Source organism: Galleria mellonella, unplaced genomic scaffold (assembly GCF_026898425.1).
Source record: "Galleria mellonella isolate WM207_F2 unplaced genomic scaffold, CSIRO_AGI_GalMel_v1 utg38, whole genome shotgun sequence".
NCBI classification, from domain to species: Eukaryota; Metazoa; Arthropoda; class Insecta; order Lepidoptera; family Pyralidae; genus Galleria; species Galleria mellonella.
The window spans coordinates 609,326-633,343 of record NW_026442090.1 but is presented as its reverse complement, the minus strand read 5'-3'; the positions used below and the strand labels follow the sequence as shown (position 1 = coordinate 633,343).

Here is a 24,018-nt window from a genome sequence, read left to right as displayed (position 1 = left end):
ATTTCTTTATGGAAAATTTCAATTTTTCCATTTAAAATCATGTAATCTATGACATTGTGTCATAATATAAAGAAATAGGAGGGAAAGGGATTGTTAGCAATAGAGTTTGACAGCCCCATTTCTAGCAATATGCCTTATTAGGTTGACCTCCACGTGGTTCCCCCTGAAAACCATCGTGAACAATTCTTGTTGAAATCGTCACGATGGGCCATTTGACCTGCTTCATCCTCACCTATCATCCTTTAATGGTGCCCCGCCAGTGTGTACCGTTAGCGCGGGTGAGGCTACCATTCCATTATCACCCATTAAAAAAAAATATAAAGAAATAATAATATTTTATTACTATGAATATATATATATATATATATATATATATATATATATATATATATATATATATATATATATATATATATGTATATTATGAAATATCAAAAAAACAGTAACAGCAAACGTATCGTTGTGTAGATCGTAAAATTTCAAATACATTGCGCGGCGTCAAAACTAAGAATCGTTAATTATATGGCTGTGGTGCATTTCCGATGGAAAAACAATCTGCCATCTGATTCAGACCACTCATCTGGATCAGCTGTTTTTGTTTTGGCCAGCCTGTCCCTTACACCCTGTATATACTAATGTATACAAATATATATATATATATATATATATATATATATATATATATATAATCAAATATATACATTTGACATACACATATTTTATTGTATTCAACAAATGCGACAATGTTATGAAATCCAAAAAAATAAATGACGTTGTACGTAGTTATTTACAACTAAAAGTAACTATTAGTCACCAGTCACGATTAACAAGAATTACGAAAAAGATTAATTAACAAACTATATCAACTACCTAGATGTCTTAGGAGCCGTGTCCAAATTATTGTACGGATATTACTGTGTGGGTTTAGAGAAGCCGAATTAATTATTTAGCGTCGGTGCGTGACAATCGTCTATATAGTTGGGAGCATGAATAATTTTGATGATAATTCCAATTTTTTTTTATGCTTTTAATTATGTAAACAAAGGTTAGATGTTCTACGCCAACCACGTAAACTTAGATTATATAGACAGTGTCATAGAAATGTTTCGAAAAAAATTGATCAACTTTTTCATACAATATAGTTATGAGTGATTGGGGGGAAAGGGATTGTTAGTAATGGAGACTGATAATCCTATTGCTAGCAATATACCCAACCAGGTCGATCTCCTCGCGGTTCTCCCTGGAAACTATCATGGTTAATTCCTGATGAATTCATCATGATGGGCTAACTGGCCTGTTTTCATTCTCATCTATCACCCTTCACTGGTGCTCCGCCAGGGTATCCCGTTAGCGCAGGCGGGGTTACTATTCCATTTTCATCCACCAAAAAAAAAGTTATGACTGATTGGGGAAAAAGGGATTGTTAGTAATGGGTTCTAACTGTTTCATTGCTAGCAATGTCTAACAGGTCGACCTCCACGCGGTTCCCCCTGGAAACTATCATGGTTAATTCTCACGGAATTCTTCACGATGGGCTAACTGACCTACTTCATCTTCACCTATCATCCTTCACTGGTGTCCCGCCGGTGTATACCGATAGCGCGGGTGGGGTTGCCATTCCATTTCCACCCATTAAAAAAAAAAACAAAGTTATGAGTGATTACTTTATAACTTCTATATTTATTTTGTCTTATAACTTCTGCATCTTTTTAATGCGTAAATATTCATTTTATTTATGAAATAATACGTCAAGATACATTTTATGCGTAAATATATAGAATACTGATAGAAAAAACGAGTCAGCTAATTTGACAATTAGTTGACGAAAAATTGATCCGTTTTTGTTTTTTGAGGCTCAATGCTCTATCTATATAATGTAAGCACATAACAAACATTCATTTGATTACTTACTAGCGACCCGCTTTAGCTTCGGTTGTCAAAATAACCGTGTGAAATCGTGTATAATATGTATTACACTAATAAAATATTTTCAAAAAAATTATCAATACGTATTACTCGATGATAATGTAGTTATTTTATAGGTGAATGAATTTTAAAAGTCGGTTAAAATTTTTTAGCATTTATTAATTAAAAAAAAAATCTCGTCTCTTTATATTTACTAATATACGTATAATAATTTTTGTGACGTTATTATGTAGTATCTATCCTATACAATGTATGTTTGTGCTTTGGATAAATAAATAAATATAAACGTGAAAGTGAGTTTGTTTGTTACCTTATAGCGCCTTCGTTAAGGCTTAAGAAATCACTATATTTGGTATACATGTACTTTTTATTATTATTATATCTTTATTGCACTTGTAAATTACATTGTTAATGCATTTATAAATATTGTGAGCAAGGGTGGACTTATCTCTGACAGAGATCTTTTCCAGTCAACCCAGTGCGGTTAGAAAACATGTTGTTAGCGGGCAGCTGAAGTGCTACAATTATTAATATTTATACTATTAATATATATTTCTTGTCAGTAAAGATATCTCGATCACACGGACGAAATTGCGTACTATATCAGATCGACCTCCACGCGGCTCCCGCTTGAAACCGTCGCGTCCACTTTTGTCGCCGAATATACAGAAAGATAAACTATTTTACTATCTATATCTTTTGAGTGCAATATACCTTAATCATCCAGTCTTTTTTATCAGAGACCTGGCTATTTAAAACGATAGTATTGACGTTATCAGCACTTAGTGGCCAGCATTCGTACGTATTAGACGTGCTTTGTCATATTTGATCAAGAGCTGTGCAATATTTTTTTTTCTTTTTTTTTTTTATAAAACATGAATGAGAATGGCAAAGGACAGTTACAGTATTTTGAGGTACGTTTAAGTAATTACTTCTAAAAAATTTATATGTTTGCTTCAATAGATCTTAATGTAAATGTGAACAAATGAATAAATTGACTGTTTGTGGATTCATTATTTAATGGAATCCACAATTCATATATGAATATAGGGATAATTTTAATCCTTGAAATAATGATTTCGTTTTAAAATAAATATTATTTTATATCCAAAATTTAAATTTAAATTTTAAAATAGGTTACAGAAAAATTCTTAAAGGGAGACTTTGTACGAAAGGATTGACATTCGGTTTCAGGCGTGTTTGCATGGCTGTGTTTCGGTTTGAAGGGTAAAACTATAACACCTGAGTCCAAATACTTTAGTAATATGCAAATCAAAAAACATATTAAAATCACATTTTTTTTTCCCTTGAGTAATAATTTTTTATTTTTCTAAATGAACTGTCAAATCTTAAAATCATTAAACTAAACTGCTAATGAAAGTAGTATATTCATTTATTTAAACATTTATTATATAAGTAGGTCCCAATATGTATATAAATACATATGTATGGAATTTTATTATATATTTTATATTTTATTTAATTGTATATTTGATGATGAGACGATGATGTTAAGAGAAATGACGCTTCAGAATCAATATTAATAATATGCTATTTTCAAAACAGCAAACTAATAAGAACTTTATTTTTAATCATCTTTTGTTATGGTCGTGACTAAGTAATTTATTATTCCGGCTTGAAAGGTTGTGTATTGTATGTTCGACGACTCCGTGAATAGTACCTTTAACAAACTAAATTAATCAAAAATAAAAACAATAAGAAATAGAATAGAAAATATTTATTGCCAGATAAACACATAATTACAGTAGGAAATAAAAATCATTGAATAAATAAATGAGTATACTTTATTTGCATTATACAATATAGGAAATAAGCAAGGCAATTTACAAACACAACGATACATTTGTATAAGTACAGTAAGGCGGTTTTTATCTTTTGTGTCCTTATCTTTTCTTTTGTAAATTATAAAAATATTATATATATAAGAAATATCTCGTATTAGGCAAAAGGAAATGGCTTAGCTGCTGGTATGAGTGTCACAGTGTAATGTGTACAGCTGGATTTCAACCAGTCCATCTCTTAAACATTTGAATATGCTGATTAATTCAGATATATTATTATTCAATATTGTAAATGTGTAAGGAGTTTGTTACCTTATGTTGTAACGCACCTTGTTACCTAACAGCTCAACTAATTGCCATGAAATTTGGTAGTCTACTCCTCACGTCGGTCAATCAACATATCCTAATTATGAGTCCTTTTCAAAACTATTTGAAAACTTCCTAAAACTCAAAAAAAGTTAAGTTTTTAGTAAGTCAACTCTTTCAATACAATGGCAACAGGTCAATAAATGCCAGCGGCCCTATTTTTTATCTGAAAGGATATGCTTTCATGTGATGTTTCCATAGAAATTTTATCAATTATGACTCAGTAGTTTAGTTTTTAGGAAATAAAAATAACTCGTTTTGCCACTGGATTGGACTCTTAACATATTCGAAAACAGATATCCGACCGATATGGACGATTTCGAAATAGCTGATGACCTTTTTTCCACTATCAACGTTCAGACGAACTCAATATATTGATATTGGATCGGTATCCATATTAACCAAACAATCATATTTGCCACGATTGTAGTTGGTGTTTTTTATGGAACAGTATAATTGTAATGGATCCTTACTTTACAGGAAGTGAAAGAAGAATTAAACAAGAAGAAAGAAGATGACGGGGACATCCTCGAGACGATATTGTCGCACGTGGGCGAGATGGGTCGCTACCAGAAGTGGTTATTCGTTGGCATGATGCCGTTCGGGTTGTTCTTCGCATACGTGTACTTCGTGCAAATGTTCATAGCGGCCACACCGCAGCGGCACTGGTGCACCGTGCCTGAACTGCAGCACCTACACTGGGAACTGAGGTTTGTATATTTCATTTTCTCAGGAAAGCTAAATATGGGGGTTGTTATGTAACTCGGATTGGCAAACGAGCTGACAGGCTGATATATTTATTTATAGGAAAACCAGGGCTACACTAGAGCAAAAAAATACAGTTTAGGATCACAAAATAAGCCACTAATAGGTTTTCACAAGTAGCAACAATATAGATACAAGGCACTAAGTACACAAAGCAACAAAAGTAGGAGTTAACAAAGAAGTAATATGAACAAACAAGAACGAAAACAAAAAAAAAAATTATGAATAAAATACAAAGTAAAAATTTATTACAAGTATTTGATTAAAATATGGCCTTCTTGTCCATACAATAGTTATTCAAACTGACTATGAATAAAAAATTGCCTACTCAGTTGGTCTCTCACTGATATTATGTTTTTCGAAAATAGATCTATATTAAGACTTTTAGAAATAATATTCAAGTTGTTGCTAGCTCGCCAAAGGAACGAATTTTGTCTATAATTCGATGACACTAGTGGGATAAATAGAGTAGAATTATGCCTTCTAGACTTAATTGGTACATTTACTGACTGATTTACCTACTCTGTCTCAGACAATAATACATAGGGGTAATTTTCAGCAAGTGCGACCCCGGTTGAGTTTAGGCGGACCTTTTAACTGTGGTTTATACATGGTATGCCCAGAAAAGTTGATATCTCCGAATTATGGAAGGAATCTATTATAAAATACTCTCTAGAGACATCAACATTTGTTCTCAAGACTCGAAATCGTAAAAGTTTATCAAAATTAGACAGATAGGTCCTATGGAATTTATTTGTTTATTCGCTATAAATTAATCGTCTTATTGTTAGTCTAGTCCATGCGATAGAATGAGATGGGCACATACCCTGTCTTCTTCTTTCTCACGTGAGCGGTGACCTGATCCGTTTCCATGACACTTTATTATTTCAATAATTAAATATTCTTCTATTTAAACATTCATTCTTTTAAGAGAATTTATTTCCCATTTATTTAGTTTTCAAAGTAATGTAAATGACAAAAAAATACCAAACCAAACCCAGCTCAAAATTTCGTGTACCAAAAATATAGAAACGACAAAATATTTTGAACGCTCCATACTAACTAAATAAACAACTGGCCGCGTCGTGTTAGTATGGTTGCTTCAGCTTGTATTTATCTAAATCAAATAAGTCTTTTTGTTAGACGCACTCATCTTTTTTAGTGAAAAAGTCAAAGAATGCTAATGAATTTACTGGGTACAGGGGAATTACACCTGTGTCCTCAGGAATGGCAACGCATGAGGGGTATCATGGGCGAAACAGTATACTCTGTTATGCTCATGTTTATAGGCGTCGGTTACCACTTTCCATCAGGTGGACCGTCAGCTTTTTTGCCATTCTAAGTTGTATATAAAAAAAAAGATTACTATATCACCTGCATAAAAAAATATAAGCGAATCGAGAACCTCTACTTTAAAAGTTGCAAGAGAAAGGTACAGACAGGTCGCTCTCTTTCGGATTTCAAAAACACGACTTCTATTGTAGATGATTAGTGGGAGGCATTAATAGACTGTTTTTCAATAAATCATTTATGTGCATAAACATAGGTACAGTTATAAATTTGATGTAGTAGGATGTGTAAAGAGCTATGTTCTTCCGTCATTGGGTATATAAATATTGTTATTATATAAACGCGCGTTAAATTATGATTTTTAATAATAATAATTACAATAATAAATAACTGTTGCCATGGTAACTGGCAGAGTTAACCTATAAAATTGGTATTGATTACAGTAGTATGTACATTTATGCTTGTTTATCTATATCTATATTTATAACTTTAATAATCGAGAAATAATTAGGTACATATTTGTCTGAAACAAAATAACTTACTGCTAATTTTGATTTATCTCTAAGAAGATTGTTAAAATAATACTCACATTTCCAAGCATGTTTTTTTTTTGATGGATGAAAATGGTATGGTAACCCCGTCTGCGCTAACGGGATACGCTGGCGGAACACCAGTAAAGGGTGATAGATGAGAATGAAAACAGGCCAGTTAGCCCATCATGATGAATTCATCAGGAATTAACCATGATAGTTTCCAGGGAGAACCGCGAGGTGGTCGACCTGGTTGGGTATATTGCTAGCAATAGGATTCTCAGTCTCCATTACTAATAATCCCTTTCCCCCCTTCCAAGCATGTTTGAGAGGTAACCATTAGAGCTATTATAATATGGTAAAGTTGCCAGTTTTGATATAACGATTTAAAACATATCATCATCGTCTTAGCCATTATCTGTCCACGGTAACGTAGGCCTGTCCCTAGGTCCTGACTCCCTGCAATGAATTTGATGTCGCCACTACATCTAGTGGGGAGTCGTCCCATACAACGTTTGCCCGGACGGGGTCGTCACTTAAGAACCTTTCTTCCTCATTAGTTGTTAGTTCTTTTATATGACCAGTTCATTGCCATTTCTTCTTAAAACATATAGATGAAAAAAATTTGTAGACGCAATCTGTCGGTGCCAGCAGCGACGGCGGTAGGCGATCCATGGGACAAGTGCTCCACCTTCAACGCGAACTGGAGCCAGGTGCTGGAGAACATGGCGCCACCGGCCCTGAACAGCACGGTGCCCTGCCAGTACGGGTGGGAGTTCGAGCTCAGTGATATACCTTATCACACTGTTGTCAGCGAGGTGAGAAACAGTTCTATTTCAGTATTAATTACTAGCTGTTTCCCGTGACTTTGCCTGCATGCATTAGTATATAAAGCACCCTATGTGTTATGTTTAATTAACCTACTTATATATTAAATTTCATTTAAATCCATTCAGCTGTTTAAGCGTCTTTGAGTAACAAACATACAAACATTTTTACAACTTTTCATATTTACAACAACAGTAGGTTGTATGATTTTTACGAAATTTTGTTTAACTTATTTTTTACAAGTTTTTATTTAACTTGCTTTATTTCTTCATTTATTTATTTGGTCCGTGTGGTTCCGGCATAGAATAAGCCATTCCTTCCATTCCCGTGGGTATCGAAAGAGACGACTAAGGGAGCGCGAGGGATGGGCAGCAGCGTCTCTCTTAAAACATCTCTAAAGCCTAACTGCGGTTGTTAATCTGCCTGCCAAGCGTGGCAACTACTGGCAAAACCTTCCCAAGGGGAAGGCTTATGTTTAGTATTAGACCGTTAAGAGCTGATATGATGATGATGAGTTCTTTATTTAATACTAGCTTTTACCCGCGACTTCGTTCGCGTGACGGGGATATATTTACTAATCGGGATCAAAAGTAACCTATATTCTATACCACGTACTATATGGGATATCAGATCAGATGTTCCATGGAATCCGATTTCTCATCGCACAATCTGGAGTGTATGCGAGGATAGGTCTATCTTGTATAGTATATGTCTTACTGGTATATGTCCAGTTAAGGCAATCGTTATGCGTCTTGTCTGTGGTCTGCCACCACTATAGAGGAGTTTATCCCATCCCTCAGTCTTGTCGTTTAAGAACTTTTTAGAATGCTTGTTGTTGTTAGACCTTTCAAAGTATACTTATGTAGGCTCGGCGACGTTAAAAGACGTTACAATGTCGGTTTGAACGGTGGGATATGGCGTGAATTTACTGGGTACAGAGGAATAACACCTGAGTCCTCAGGAATGGCAACGCATGGGAGGTATCATGGGCGAAACAGTATACTCTGTTATGTCCATGGTACTGCTCATGTCTATAGGCGACGGTTACCACTTTCCATCAGGTGGGCTGTCAGCTCGTTTGCCATTCTAAGTTGTATAAAAAAAATATTATGGCAATGTTCTTTCAAACAGCGTGGATGGGTGTGCCAGAATGCAGGCTTCGGGCCTATCGCGCAGTCGGTGTTCTTTGCCGGCTCCTTCGTGGGCGGCTTGTTCTTCGGCTGGCTGGCCGACACCTTCGGACGAGTGCCCGCATTGGTTGGTAAGAATGTTAACTACTGGCAAACAAACCATTGTCTATTGGCAAACAAATTCTGACTCTCTTTCAAGGGTGAAACTGAGAAAGTTCACTTAAACTTGAATTTTGTCTTAAACGTTTTTAGTACATTTATTATCTAGCAACGAAGAAGGCTAAAGATATTTGAGCACGCAGCCGAAGTCCCTAATAGTAGTTTTCTATTTAAAAGTTACTGTGTAGTCCCGGTATAGATAGGGCCATCCTTTTTTTCCCGTGGGTGTCGTAAGAGGTGATTAAGGGAACTTAATGGTCGAGAGATGGGCAGTAGTGTCTCTTTTTAAACATTACTAAAGTCTAACTGAGTTTGCCAACCCGCCTGCCAAGCATGGTAACTACTGGCAAAACTCCCCCTTATAGAGGAGCCCTATATTCAGCAGTGGATAGTTAACAGTTGATATGAAGATGACATAAATAACTTATGTATGACAGGGATATTTCTGATACGGACCAGTGAAGAAGGAAGACGTACCTTAACCCCATGTAAATAAGAAAGAAATAAGAAAGGCAAGGCAATTTTAATCACAATAGAAATATATATATATTTTCGCCAGGGTCGAACATCATCGGATGTGTTGGCGGGGTCGCCAGCGTGTTCACGACTGGGCTGTGGGATTTTGCTTTCTGCAGATTCCTCGTCGGCATGGCGTATGATAGCTGCTTCATGATGATGTACATTTTAGGTAAGTTCAATCGTTTAAAGTCACACTGGTTAAATGAGAAGAGGGAATTTTTGTCTGTAAGGCCTTTCCTTAAAAATGGTCTGGATTTTTATAAAAAGGTGACAAATGTACTCCCAGACATGTCTTTCCGAAGCTTCGCTCACTTCCTAGATAGGGTACTAGACAATTCTGGTATGGGCATAAGCTACCCGATCCCCGTCCAAAAGTCCACCCATGAAGGAGTCATATTCGCACGCACGTTACTTTTTTCGGTTCGTTTAGTCTGGGAATAACAGAAAGTCTTAAAACAAAATGTAGTGTAATAAAATGTTCACTTATTTAATGTATCAAATATATCATTCTTGAATCACTAACTTGATCACCAATGCGATAGACTGACATCAAAACGGCTACACAGCAGTCTATTGTGGAATGCTTTCGCTCGGCTGTGAGCAGAAATAGATGGAGATGCATAGCGAGGACCTCAATCGCGAAGGATGGCCTTATCGACGATCCACTATCATTATAAAAACTACGACCGCTCTGTCAAGAGTGTACGATTGAAGAGAGATATCATTCTTTGAAGGGAACAATAAAGAGTTTTCAATCATTTTATTAAAAATTAAATATAAAAACATCTCATATCTAATGTTCCCAAACTTCTGTTTCCAGTTTTAGAATACGTAGGCCCCAGACACCGTACATGGGTAGCCAACATGTCTATTGCGCTGTTCTTCGGCTCCGGTTGCCTGATGCTGCCCTGGCTCGCGCTGTGGATAGCTGACTGGAGGCAGCTTGTGCTGGTGACTTCATTACCCATGCTGGTAGTGTTGGCAGCTCCATTCTTAGTACCTGAGAGCGCTAGGTGAGGTATAATTGCAAGAGATTGAGAGTTTGAAATTCTATTTTTTTTATGTGAATCCTGAAATTCTCTTGTTGGTTAGTGATAATAAAGTGGGCCGTCAGCTTGTTTGCCATTATAAGTTGTATAAAAAAATGGCCGTAAAAGTATATGTACCTCTTCTACAGGAGTCAATTTATCTTTATAATTTATTATTACTAGACGCGAATGTGGGGTCACGCGGGGCCCCTCATTAGTCTGTGTAAACATGGATTGTAATAGTCAATATTTGCAGATGGCTCTCATCTCGCGGCCGGATCAATAGAGCCGTGGATGTGCTAAAGAGGTTCGAGCGGGTCAACGGCACAAAAATACCTCAGGATGTCTTAGACGAATTTGTCGTAAGTGCTTTTTCATTTATATATTTATTCTTTATTGACCACATTATAAAAAAAAATGTCTGGTACAAAAGGTGGATTTAATACTATATAACATTCTCTCCCAGTCAAACTTTGGCCAAACAGAAATGTAATTATGCAGTGAAAAAATTTTGAGAATTGTAAAAAAGCAATTCATTAAATATGTAGAGGTGTAGATGTGGGCTTGATGATATTTATATATTAGATTCAGAAGGAGTGAGAAAAAGAAAGATTTAGTACGAGATTGTATAATTTATAATATTTACAGTAAATAATTCCAGATATAATAAGTCGCGATACAAAATATTGTTCGGTAAAATTCCTAAGACAAGGAGATTGTCAAGAACGTCACTATTTTCTTTTATATTATGAAAAATATTAGTACTACCTATATTAAAATGTGTTTGTAGACGTCTTTATAAAGAGAGACTATTTTTGTGTATTTATTTTATCTAGGAGACTTTGTACAAAAGTCGATTGCTTGGGTACCTCTGTCCTATTCCGGTTTGAAGGGCTATGGCGTGAATTTACTGGGTACAGAGGAATAGCGCCTAAGTCCTCAAGAATGGCAACGCATGGGGGGTATCATGGGCGAAACAGTATACTCTGTTATATCCATGTTGTGTCCATGACTCGTGTCTATGGGCGACGGTTACCACTTTCCATCAGGTGGGCCATCAGCTTGTTTGTCATTCTAAATTGTATAAAAAAAAGAGGTGTTGGGGGGAGGGGGAGGATATATTATGTTTGTTATTGATCACATTTACAAAAACAATATTTGGTACAAAAGGCGAACTTACTGCTATAAGCATTTTTTCCCAGTTGACCTTTGGGGGAACTTAAATATTTTCATATAAAATTGTCAATTGGGGTTTTTTCTTTTCAAGAAGGCAAAGGTAGCAGACAAGCATACAGCCTATCTGATGGTAAACGGTCATTGTAGCCTATAGACGCCTGCAACAAACACTAGAGAGGTGTTACGTGCTCGTTGCCAACCCTGAAGATATAAAGTTGCAAATATTTTGAGACTTTCGTATTTATAAGGTGTCGTCGCGTCAAACGAGACAAACCAACGAGTCTCTAGCGTCGGTGTTCAAGAGTTCGCCTTTACGGAACGCAATGATCTTCATGGTGATCGTGTACATGGCGTGCGCGGTCATCTTCGACGGGCTGGTGCGCATGTCCGAGGGCCTGGGGCTGGACTTCTTCATCACGTTCACACTGACGTCCGCTACTGAGATACCGTCGGTCACTCTACTGGCGTTGGTGCTTGACAGGTAGGTTAGTTATGTTGCGTGCGGTAAGTAATGTCACAGTATCTTACTAATATAGTAAAATTGCAGATGACAGACAACATCATCAACATGGGAGATATTTAGGAAAAAATACAAGGGAACTTAATAATAGGCATGGGTAATTTGGATACCAATTCGATATTTATATATATATATATACTATACAACTTAAACCCTGTTATTAGCCTTAATATTTTAAATACTAGTATGTAAATCTTAACTGTAACACCGTTGGTTTTTAATAAATAAATAAATACAACTTAGAATGGCAAACAAGCTGACGGCCCACCTGATCGAAAGTGGTAACCGTCGCCTATAGACATGAGCAGTACCATCGACATAACAGAGTATACTGTTTCGCCCATGATACCCCCCATGCGTTGTCATTCCTTAGGACTCAGGTGTTATTCCTCTGTACCCTATAAATTCACGCCATATACCACCCTTCAAACCGAAACATAGCCAATATGTAATATTTATATATTGGTTTCCTCTGGACATTGACGGCGGAAAAAAGGTCATCACCCATCTCGATATCGCCCACGTCGGTCGGATATCTATTTTCGAATATGTTAGAAGTCTGCTATCCAATATTATTTTTTGGATAACAGACTTTTGACATATTCGTTATTGGACTAGAATACAGATATTGTAATTAAAATATATAGATATTGCTATATATTACCAATCCCTACTTAATAAGACATATTTATTTGGCATCACACAAAAACAACTGCACCAAATGGAACGCGATTTTTACAGTCCTGAAGGTCTAACTTAAAATCTGATGTATGTTTCATTTTGATAAACCATTTTGAAAATGTATTTCACACGTGTTATATATTAGATAATATATAGATAGATACTGTTTATTGTTTCCTCCATAAGATTACAATAGTAAACTTATTATAAATACAAACAATTACAAGAAATGATCACAATGAGATAACAATGGGCGACAATAATAGCATACTGGCATGCTCGTTTAAGTATGAAAAAACCCAATTTTTTTTATTGTTTTTAATTATTTTATATTTGATTCATAATTTTTTTGCTCTGATATATTTTATTTTATAACGGGGGTACATTCTTTGCTTTAAATATTCGTATATTATGATGCAGGTGGGGTCGCAGAGTGCTGACGTGTGGACCTATGGCCATTGCTGGTGTCCTATCATTAATAGCCGCCTTCGTTCCCAAAGGTACAATGCTTACAAATTGTATATTATAGTTAAAAAAAAAAAACGTTTGCTCTACGAGTATCTCATCTCATCAGGCGTTAACTGTCACCATCTGAACATAATAAGCCTCTAACACAGCGCGTGCAGCTGTCAATTCAGTATGTTCAGTAAGTACTAAATTTTTTGTCCGATGTATCTTTGACATTTTTTTTTTTAATTCACTGGTATAAAACTCCTTTTTTTTTAATCAATTTTTTTTTTTGTGGATCGTACATTAGTAAAAAATAATAGAATAACTAATAATAATAATAATGTTTATTTATTTCTGTCAATTTTTTTGAGTACAATGAACAATTTATAATTGTCCCACTTTATACTGCCTTATGCAAAATGCATGCAAAACGAAAGCTAAGTAAATTATCACAATATTAAATTAAAACAAACATATTCATTTTTAAAGCAATGACAGTTTAATCAATAAATAATTATTATTTTATTATTATTATTATTCAACCGAATTCCAAAAGAATAAAGTTTCAATTCGATTGTATTTTTTATGTTTATAACCTTCTAACTTCGTCAGTTGTAATTCTATTTGGAAAATTCTTTTTTATCTGAAAGGATACACTTACAGATTACTTACATAGAAATTTTACTACAATCGATTCAGTAGTTTAGTTTTTAAATCAAAATAACTTGTTTTACTAGAATTGAAGTCGACTTATTTCGTTGAAGTTCTTTTCTCAATTGAGATCCTTTTTTTTTAAAGTCGGCTGCAAAGGATACTTGCTGATCATCTACTTTCCCTTAGGCTTTGCTCTCAGTGAAATTAAAAATTTTGAAAAGAAGAGACTGTCAGATAACTCCATTTAAATACTTAAAGATACTGATAAATCATGTTTCTTTTTCTTTTTATTTTTTTTTTATTTAATTATCTCTATTGATCAAAGAAAAAATATGGTACAAGAGGCGGAATCAATGTTAGTAGAATTTAAGTGTAATTTTTTGGTTTTGACTCTTCAGAATAGTTGATGTGTCCGAAAAGTATTATTCTTTCTATATTTCGTTCACATCGCCTTTTTGGAAAGTGGACAAAGTTCAAAGCACAGTTGATAGGTCCATTGAGCACGGTCTGAGGTCGCATTTATTGAAAATGACACGTGTTCGTCTCTTACCAGGCATACCACAAGTGTCGCTCGCGATTATGGCGCGGTTCTGCATCAACATGTCGTACAACGCCGCGATACAATGGTCCACGGAACTGCTGCCGACCGGCGTCCGAGCGTCCGGCACTTCGCTCATACACGTCAGCGGCTATATCGCCACTGTGGTCTCGCCATTCATCGTCTATTCTGTGAGTTGTATAATCTGCACTTTTTACCCAACTGTGTTAACCCTTCTTTGGATGATTTTTTTTATTGGTGAAATAAATCAAGGTGATATAATTCATGTTTGAAATTAAAGGAAAAATGGTTAAAAAAATAAATTTTACAGCTATGTATTTTTTTTCTGCAATGGACATTAAAAAGGTATCCAGACACGATCAACTTACAGTGAACTTGTTCTTTTATATAATTTTTGGGCATTCAATGTTATGATGGAAATTTCCACCATTATGCAAAGAAGGGTTAAATCACTACATAGTATAAAACAAAGTCGATTCTCGTCTGTCTCTACTCTATGTATCTTTAAAACTACGCAACGGATTTTGATGCGGATTTTTTTAATAGATAGAGTGATCCAGGAGGAAGGTTTTTTAATGGCTGATAATGAAATGGTAACCCCGCCTGCGCTATCGGTATACACTGGTGGGGTATCAGTGAAAGGTGATAGGTGAGGATAAAAGCAGGCCAGTTAGCCCATCGTGACGAATTCAACGTTAAATTAGTCACGATAGTTTCCAGGAGCCGTGTGGAGGTCGACCTGATAGGGTATATTGCTAGCTATGGGGTTATTAGATCCCCAATACTAACAATCCCTTTCCCTCCCCCAAGAGGAAGGTTTTGTATGTGTAATACATGCATAATATAGTAGAGAAACACTGATAATTTTAGAGGTTTCTAATGTGATGTCGTAATGTAAAGAAATAGGAAAACTGGTAGTAAATTAAATGTAAATTAAAAAAAAAAATTAAATGTAAATAAAATATAGAATAAGTACCCTAGCCAAGATAATATATTAGATAGTAAACTAGATTGGAAATAGAATAGATTGTTCATATTAAGATACTAGGGATGGGCACAATATCTATATAATAGGGGGAAAGGATTGTTAGCAATGGAGTTTGACAGCCCCATTGCTAGCAACATGCCTTATTAGGTCGATCTCCACGTGGTCCCCCCTGGAAACCATAGCGAACAATTCTTGTTGAATTCGTCACGATGGGCTAACTGACCTACTTCATTCTCATCTATCATTCTTCACTGGTGCCCCGCCGGTGTATACCGATAGCGCGGGTGGGGTTACCATTACATTATCATCCATTAAAAAAAAAATCTATATAATGGTTCAATAACAAATATGGCAAAAAAATGATATTGGATAACAGACTTTTAACATATTCGAAAATAGATATCCGACCGATATGGGCGATATCGAAATGGGTGATGACCTTTTTTTCGCAATCAATGTTCAGAGAAACCCAATATATAGAAGTCAGATATTACCATGCCTGCTATGTACTTTTTTGTTATAACATCATGTCGGCATGGTTATGACAGGAGCGACTGTGGAGCTCCCTGCCGCTGCTGCTCCTGGGCGTGACGGCGCTGGTGGCGGCCTCTATCGGCGTGCTGCTGCCCGAGACGATGGGCCGCCCCATGCCGCAGTCCATTGCGGACGGCGAGCGGCTCGTCAGGGAACACTCGTTGTGCGGGTCAGCATTTTTATGAGCTTTTGATCAGGATATAGTTACTGACTGGGATAGAATGTAAGCTTAACTTCAACGCCGGGGAACGCTGTATGTGGCCCGGCATAGAATGGGCCACCCCTTCCTTTCCCGTGGTTGTCGTAAGAGGCGACTAATGGAGGGCGAGGGACGGGCAACAGCGTTCTTCTTAAAACATCTTTAAAAGCCTAACTGTGGTTGCCAACCCGCTTGCCAAGCGTGGCAACAACTGGCAGAACTCCCCTTATAGGGAAGGCTTATGTCCAACAGTGGACAGTTAAAGGCTAAAATAATACGTCCTTCTCCACTGCATATAGTATATTTATTCCAAATTTCATAGTGTTTGGTCAAGACGTTAAGACGCTATAAGGCAGCAAACAAACAAACAGACTCACTTTCTTATTTGTAATATTAGTAAAGATTTTTATTTATGGAGAAGCCTATGTTTTTCATTGGGCACTTAACGGCTAATAGAATGATGATGATATTATATTTATCTGTACTTTATTGTCAGTTGGTTCTTCTAACATTTCTTCATGACCAACATTCTCCCGAAGCAATTTTTAAAAGTAGTACCTTTGAAAGTAAAGCATGACGTTTATATATTATATATGTTTGCATGGCTGTGTTTCGGTTTGAAGGATGGGGTATGGCGTGAATTTACAGGGTACAGAGGACTAACACCTGAGTTCTCAGGATTGGCAACGCATGGGGGGTATCATGGGCGAAACAGTATACTCTGTTATGTCCATGGTACTGCTTATGTCTATAGGCGACGGTTACCACTTTATATCAGGTGGGCCGTCAGCTTGTTTGCCATTCTAAGTATATATATATATATATATATATATATATATATATATATATATATATATATATATATATATATATATATATATATATATATATATATATATATATATATATATATATATATCTGGGAAAGGAGACATGGGGAGAGGAAACTGAAAATCTATCTAAATCTAATTTTTAAAAGAGAAAGGAGGACAATGAAATTAAGAGAAACAAACGTAATACATAACTGTACTGTAATTGTTTGTTCCCAGGAAACCTGAAGAGGTGGATGCGGAAGAATGGAAGAACAAGGAGAATTCACTCATCACGTAGCGCTGGTGTTGCCAGCTCCAGGTTACATAGTATGCTACCTATTATTTAGGTACCGTTTAGTCTCTATACCAGTCTCCCAGATAGTGCATATTTTTCGTGATATATTAAAAATATTTTTGTTAGGACATACTTTGGGCTTAGTGTAGTAATATTGTACATTAAAATTTATATAAATTTTCCTAAAGGAATAAATATATTTTTCTTTCTTTTTTTTTACTTTTAACCCTTTTTTGCATGATTTTTTTTTATTGGTGAAATAAATTAAGGTGATATAATTCATGTTCAAAATTAAAGAAAAAAAATGGTTAAAAAATAAATTTGATAGCTGCGTTTTCTTTTTTGCAATGAACATTAAAAAGGTATCCAGACACGATCAACTTAAAGTGAACTTGTTCTTTTCTATAATTTTTGGCATCTTATGTTATGATGGAAATTTCCACCACTATGCAAAGAAGGGTTCAGTCAAAATATGGTTTTTACTATCAGTTAAATTACTTTTATATTTTTTACCCACAATTTTTTTGTCTAAAACTTACTACGTTGAGCCCTATAACCTAATATAATTAGGTCTTTACTATATCAAATATAGTAAAGTGTTTAATTCTGCTCAGTTAGTGTTGTCAATTTTAATATAAACACTCAATTATCTATATAATTTAGCTTTAAATAATATTGAGAGAGAGAGACAGAGAGAGAGAAGCACGTTTTGTTATTAAATAAATTGTTAGTTTTAAATGTATGTATAAGGGCCTATTCTAAAGTGTCATTTCTCTAAATTTATCTCTTAATCTAATATTTTAAATTGATAATTTCGCAAAATTACTATTTTATGGACCATCAGAAGTTAAAATTATAATAATTTTGTGTTAAATCTGTTAGTTATTTTGAAAATTAATTGATAGTCCTTACAATAAAGATTTCGCTGTGATATCAATTTTTTTTTTCTGTTTATAAATAATAATAATAATTTATTCAATAAAAATATACAGATGCAATTACTAGATACATATAGATTACATATTGATTCACAGTAAGTGTCTCTGGTCTCCATGCTAGGAAAGTCCTGTATTTTTTTTTGATGAAAAATCCTGCGCTAACGTTGGCGGAGCACCAGTGAAGGGTGATAGATGAGAATGAAAACAGGCCAGTTAGCCCATCATGATGAATTCATCAGGAATTAACCATGATAGTTTCCATTTCCCCCGAAAATCCTGTATTATGAAGGTCAGGCTACCGTATTTTACATAATTAAATTTCTTATATAAGTTTAAGGAATAACAGAAATTATACAAATTAAGGTTAAACTACGAATGATAAATGTTATTTACATATATAGATAACAATAATAATAAATATAAATAACAACAATATTAGTTTGAAATAATACATTTACTGCCCTTATGTTATATGTGAACTAGGCCATGTATTATGAGTACATGAGCTATTTGCATTTAGAAGAAAAAAAAGTAGAAAGAAAAGTAGGATATATGTTAGGTAATAGAAATTTTAAGTTTAGAGAAAGATTTAGAAAAGTGGTGCATCAGAATTGACCGCATTGTTAAAATAAAAAAAAATAATAATAACATAAAAACAATAATGTTTTTACCACAAAAGATTGTTAGGATCTATCTATAATGTTAAATTATGTATACCTATTTTTTTAATGTTTAATTAAGTCTAATTATTCTATAACTTTGAATATTTTTATGTCAATTATGTACGAATAAATATGTTGTGATCTTAAATTATATAGATGGAGCACCGAGTGTTAAAAACGTCAACATTTAGGCAGCTAAATTGCCCAGATTAGATCGATTTTTGAAATATGAATTGGAAACTATATTTTGTGATATAATATAAATATAAAATATGTACGTGTTGCTTACAAATTAATATATATGTATTAATTAATATGGCATTTAATAATTTTTAAACGAAAACATATTTTAAGCCAGTTATAAATTAAAATAATTAGTAAAGATAAAAATAATTGTGAATCTTTATGCATTTTTCACGCTGTTATTATAAAAAATATTTGGAAAATTTTTATATCGTTTTTATTTCAATCTTACTAGTATTCTGAGTAATACATTAACATTATAGTTCTTAGTGAATGATTATTGAATGGTAACACCGCTTGCGCTATCGGTATACGTCATAGAACACTATTACATATTCAACAAGAATTATTACGATGGCTTCCAGGGTAAATCGCGTGGAGGTTGACTTGACAGGGTATTTTGCTTGCACTGAATTTAAACGTCCCCATTACTAACAATCCCTCTCGCCCCGTTATCATTACGGTAGGGTTACCGTAATGTTCAGTTTAATTCAGACAAACATGGATAAAAAAGTTAACCTGTTTTTGGCGAAGCGTTTATGTGAAGACGCTCTATCTATATAATTTAAAATCGTGTAAATATATGATCGAATTGAAATGGCAATATATAAGGTACATATGTACGTATTATTTTTTTAAAAGTTTTGCATTAAAAAAAATGGTTGTTACTTATCTTGCTCAATAAATAAATTTAATCTTTATATATATTGTAATTTCTTATAGGATGGATTGTGAAAAGCTCCCTTATTTGGTAAATATAATAAATAAAATTATAAATAATCACTCTGCAAAATATAATTATATGCTTAGATACTTAACTGTTTTTATTGCAGAAAAGGCAAAGGTGCTACGTAACGTAAGGTATATATATATATATATATATATATATATATATATATATATATATATATATATATATATATATATATATATATATATATATATATATATATATTCTTTATTGCACTTGTAAGTTACATATAAAATAATGTATTTATAAATGTTGTGAGCAAGGGTGGACTTATCTCTGACAGAGATCTCTTCCAGTCAACCCAGTACAGTGAGAAAGCATTTCGATAGCGGGCAGCTGAAGTGCTACAACTATTAATACATAAACAAATATACAGTTAAATAAAATATTAAAATATATAATAAAATATTACCTACCTACTTATATAATAAATGTTAAAATAAATGAATATACTACTTCCATTAGAAATTTCGTTTTATGATTTTAAGATTTGACAATTCAATTAGAATTTAATACGTGATAAAGAATCTGGTGATTTATATATTAAAAATACCATAGGTACTATAAATAAGTGGATGCATGCCGTTAAGTACCTATATAGGGTGTAAGGGACAGGTTGGCCAAAATGATAACAGCTGATCCAGATGAGTGGTCTGAATCAGATGGCAGATTATTTTCCCACCGGAAATGCACCACAGCCATATAATTGACAATTCTTGTTTTGACACCGCGCAATGTATTTGAATTTTACGATCCACACGACGTATATCTACATCTATAGCACGCAGATAATGGCGCTTCTTCGTAGGTAATTTTCGTAGGCTTATGGCGTTGAGCTTACACAGCTCATTCCGTACGTCACTGTAAGATTTTAATACAAATATTTTTTTTTGATGGGTGAAAATGGTATGGTAACCCCGCCTGCGCTAACGGGATACGCTAGCGGAGCACCAGTGAAAGGTGATAGATGAAAATGAAAACAGGCCAGTTAGCACATCATTATGAATTCATTAGGAATTAACCATGATAGTTTCCAGGGAGAACTACGAGGAGGTCAACCTGATTAGGTATATTGCTAGCAATGAGATTTTTAGTCTCTATTACTAATAATCCCTTTCCTCCGTAATACAAATATTACTTTGTTGTTTTTTTTTTATGTTCCATAGTATTTCACTATAAAATATTATTATTTCTTAATATTGTGATATAATGTCATAGGTTACATGATTTTAAATAAAAGAGGAACAGAGTTTGAAATTTTCCGCACAGAATTTCCACTGGTTTCCATTTCAGAATAATGGTCCAAATTTATTGTTTCAGTTTATGCCAACCTGCTTTTTACACCCTGTATATTGAATGCTACCTTTTCATTAAAGTAATGATTGAAATTCGTTTGTCGATTTTTATTAATAGGTATATTACTTATGTACCTATTTGTAAAAAGGATATTTATTATCTGTTTACGATATAAATTTATGTAAACATTGTTTTTTTTATAAAATACATAGCTAACTGAATAGTACGTACTAGAACTAGTGCGTATCTAATTTTGTTTCAGATGTACAACTATAATATATATTATATAGCGAGTTATTCAACTTGTGGTGTGGCATTGCCTGTTACGCTGATTTCGGTATTTATCACTATTTTTTTTATACCACTGAGGAACAAGCATACGGCCCACCTGATGGTAAGTGGTTACCGTAGCCTATGAACACCTGCAATACAACTAGCCACTGCTGAATATAGCCCTTCCCCTTGGGTATTTTGTAGTATATATATATATATATATATACCATATTTGTGTCCACTACTTTGTACGTGTGAATGAAGATGACGTCTTAATATAAAATATATACTCCATTTTAAGTAAGACTTTAAAAAATACAGTTGTGAAAAGGGCATCCAGTTTGGTGCAGTGCTTAGTTTTTGTCTGATGCCGGAATACCACAGGCATACAAACGGATAAAATTTCTAAAAAATATTATTTTTGGCTTCTATTGGTTTTTAAAGACCCCTTATATATGAATTTTCATTAAATCTCTCCCACGTACAAACATCGTTTGGTTACAATTGTATTATATATAAGCCCTTTTACTCGAATTCACTATATATATAAGACATATTTTCCCTTTCTATTTATTATATATATATATATATATATATATATATATATATATATATATATATATATATATATATATATATATATATCAATTCGGTGTTCCTCCTGGCATAGGCCTCCTCCAGCTCTCTCCACTGAACTCTATCCTCCGCCACTCTACTCCAGTAAGGCCCTAAGGTTTGACGGATGTTATTCGACGGACGATATTCATTACTTAATGATTAGTATGTTGGCACATCAATTGTAAATGAATTTAGAAATATAAATATTATATTGCAATAAAATTGTGTGAATGAAAAATTTCAAAGTGATCGAGATTTGAAGCTTGAAATTGTTTTTAATTAATTTATTCTGCGTTTATATGTATTTAAGTAACAAAGGTTTTATGTGAATTTATACTGAGTAATCTATCAATTAAGTGTATGAAATGAGGAGGCTTTGCTTAAGTAAAAATTGTTCGAAATGAATTTACTAATTACTTTTAATGGTAAATTTTTTTTTTTCTTTTTTTTTGTAATTATGTATTTATATGTATTTATAATATTAAACATATTCCAACGTGATCAGGGGGTCTACCATGAAATGAAATTCCGAATTTTCGGGCTCATTTCGTGTTTTTGTTCGTACCGAAATCGACACAGTAAATGGAGCTCAACATTTCGTTTGTCATAAATCCTACTATAAAAGTTCAAAGGAACGATATTTTAGCATTTTTAATATTTTTAAACGGTACGTACCATGTAATTTTAGCATCAAATTTTTGTTTCGTTCGGATCCGAAATTTCGGGAAACATTTCATGGTAGGCCCTCTTCATTCTATTAACTATGCATGTAGATACCTTAGATTATATAAATAGAGTATCGAGTCTCAAAAACGGGTCAACTTTTTGTCAGCTAATTGTCAAATTAGTTCGTTTATTTATCAATATATTATATATTATTTACCAGAGGGAGACTTTGTGCAAAAGTCGATTGCTTGGGTACCTCTGTCCCATTCGTGTTTCAACTGTAAAGCAGTTGTGTTTGCATGTCTGTTTCGATTTGAAGGGTGGGATATGGAGTGAATTTACAGGGTACAGAGGAATAACACCTATGTCCTCGGGAATGGCAACGCATGGGGGGTATCATGGGCGAAATAGTATACTCTGTTATGTCCACGGTACTGGTCATGTCTATAGGCGACGGTTACCACTTTCCATCAGGTGGGCCGTCAGATTGTTTGCCATTTTAGGCTGTATAAAAAAAATATACTTACGCACACAACCTATCTTGATGTATTTATATTTAATTATTTAATAAATAAAATGAGTGTTTATATGAATTAAAAAGACGCAGAATTTATAGGACAAAATAAATATGAGTTATAAAGCAATCATTCATAACTATTATGTATGTATTATGTTTGTATTTATATATTATATAAAAACCGATCAATTATGTCATTACGCAAATGTGAGAACGATTCATGGCTTAACATAGATATAAATTTGATTATGTATTGACTGTAATTCGGCTGTACGTTTTCCAAAAAATATATATAAATAAATAAATAAATTTGTCACGCAAAATTGTATAAAAAAGTTGACCCGCTTTTCTCGAAGCATTTGTATGGAGACACTATATATAATCTAAGGTGGAATAAGTATTAGGTATCAGATACGTGTTGAGATAGAACGGATGAAATCAGAGTTATTAATAATATTTTTTTATAACAAAAAGTTGCAAGTACAATTAATTGAAAGAGCGCGAAATATAAATAATTAATTTTACTTACTTTGTTGTTTTTTTTTTTGCACCTAAATGTAATGAGCGTGTGACGGGAATTGAAGCAAAGTTAATAGTATTTTTTATTTTATTAGGTATACACAACAGGATTTTTCCATAATGGATAATAATGAAATGGTAACCCCGCCTGCGCTAACGGAACACGCTAGCGAGGCATCAGTGAGATATGATGGGTGAGAAGAAAAGGCAGGTCAGTTAGCCCATCGTGACGAATATACCTAAAATGGTTTCTACCATCGTGGTAAATTTTAGGTATGGGTAGGTTTTTTTTTTTGATGGGTGAAAATGGTATGGTAACCCCAC

General features: G+C 33.9%; 1 protein-coding gene across 2 annotated transcripts in view; it reads left to right on the top strand.

Annotated features, from left to right (window-relative positions):
- LOC113522627 (organic cation transporter protein-like) overlaps window positions 1–18,142 on the top strand; it is a 37,164-nt gene extending 19,022 nt beyond the window's left edge. The window contains exons 1-12 of one of the 2 annotated variants that reach the window (XM_031913861.2): window positions 2,695–2,840; window positions 4,575–4,804; window positions 7,311–7,497; window positions 8,639–8,768; window positions 9,356–9,484; window positions 10,136–10,328; window positions 10,600–10,705; window positions 11,768–12,000; window positions 13,141–13,220; window positions 14,378–14,553; window positions 15,920–16,074; window positions 17,154–18,142. In XM_031913861.2, the coding sequence (XP_031769721.2) occupies window positions 2,802–2,840; window positions 4,575–4,804; window positions 7,311–7,497; window positions 8,639–8,768; window positions 9,356–9,484; window positions 10,136–10,328; window positions 10,600–10,705; window positions 11,768–12,000; window positions 13,141–13,220; window positions 14,378–14,553; window positions 15,920–16,074; window positions 17,154–17,214 (1,719 nt within the window). In that variant the 5' untranslated portion in view covers window positions 2,695–2,801 and the 3' untranslated portion in view covers window positions 17,215–18,142. Of the gene's footprint in view, window positions 1–2,694; window positions 2,841–4,574; window positions 4,805–7,310; window positions 7,498–8,638; window positions 8,769–9,355; window positions 9,485–10,135; window positions 10,329–10,599; window positions 10,706–11,767; window positions 12,001–13,140; window positions 13,221–14,377; window positions 14,554–15,919; window positions 16,075–17,153 lie in introns of those variants that run through there. The other variant, XM_026908380.3, reaches the window with a different exon arrangement.
- The last annotated feature ends 5,876 nt before the right edge of the window (window positions 18,143–24,018 follow it).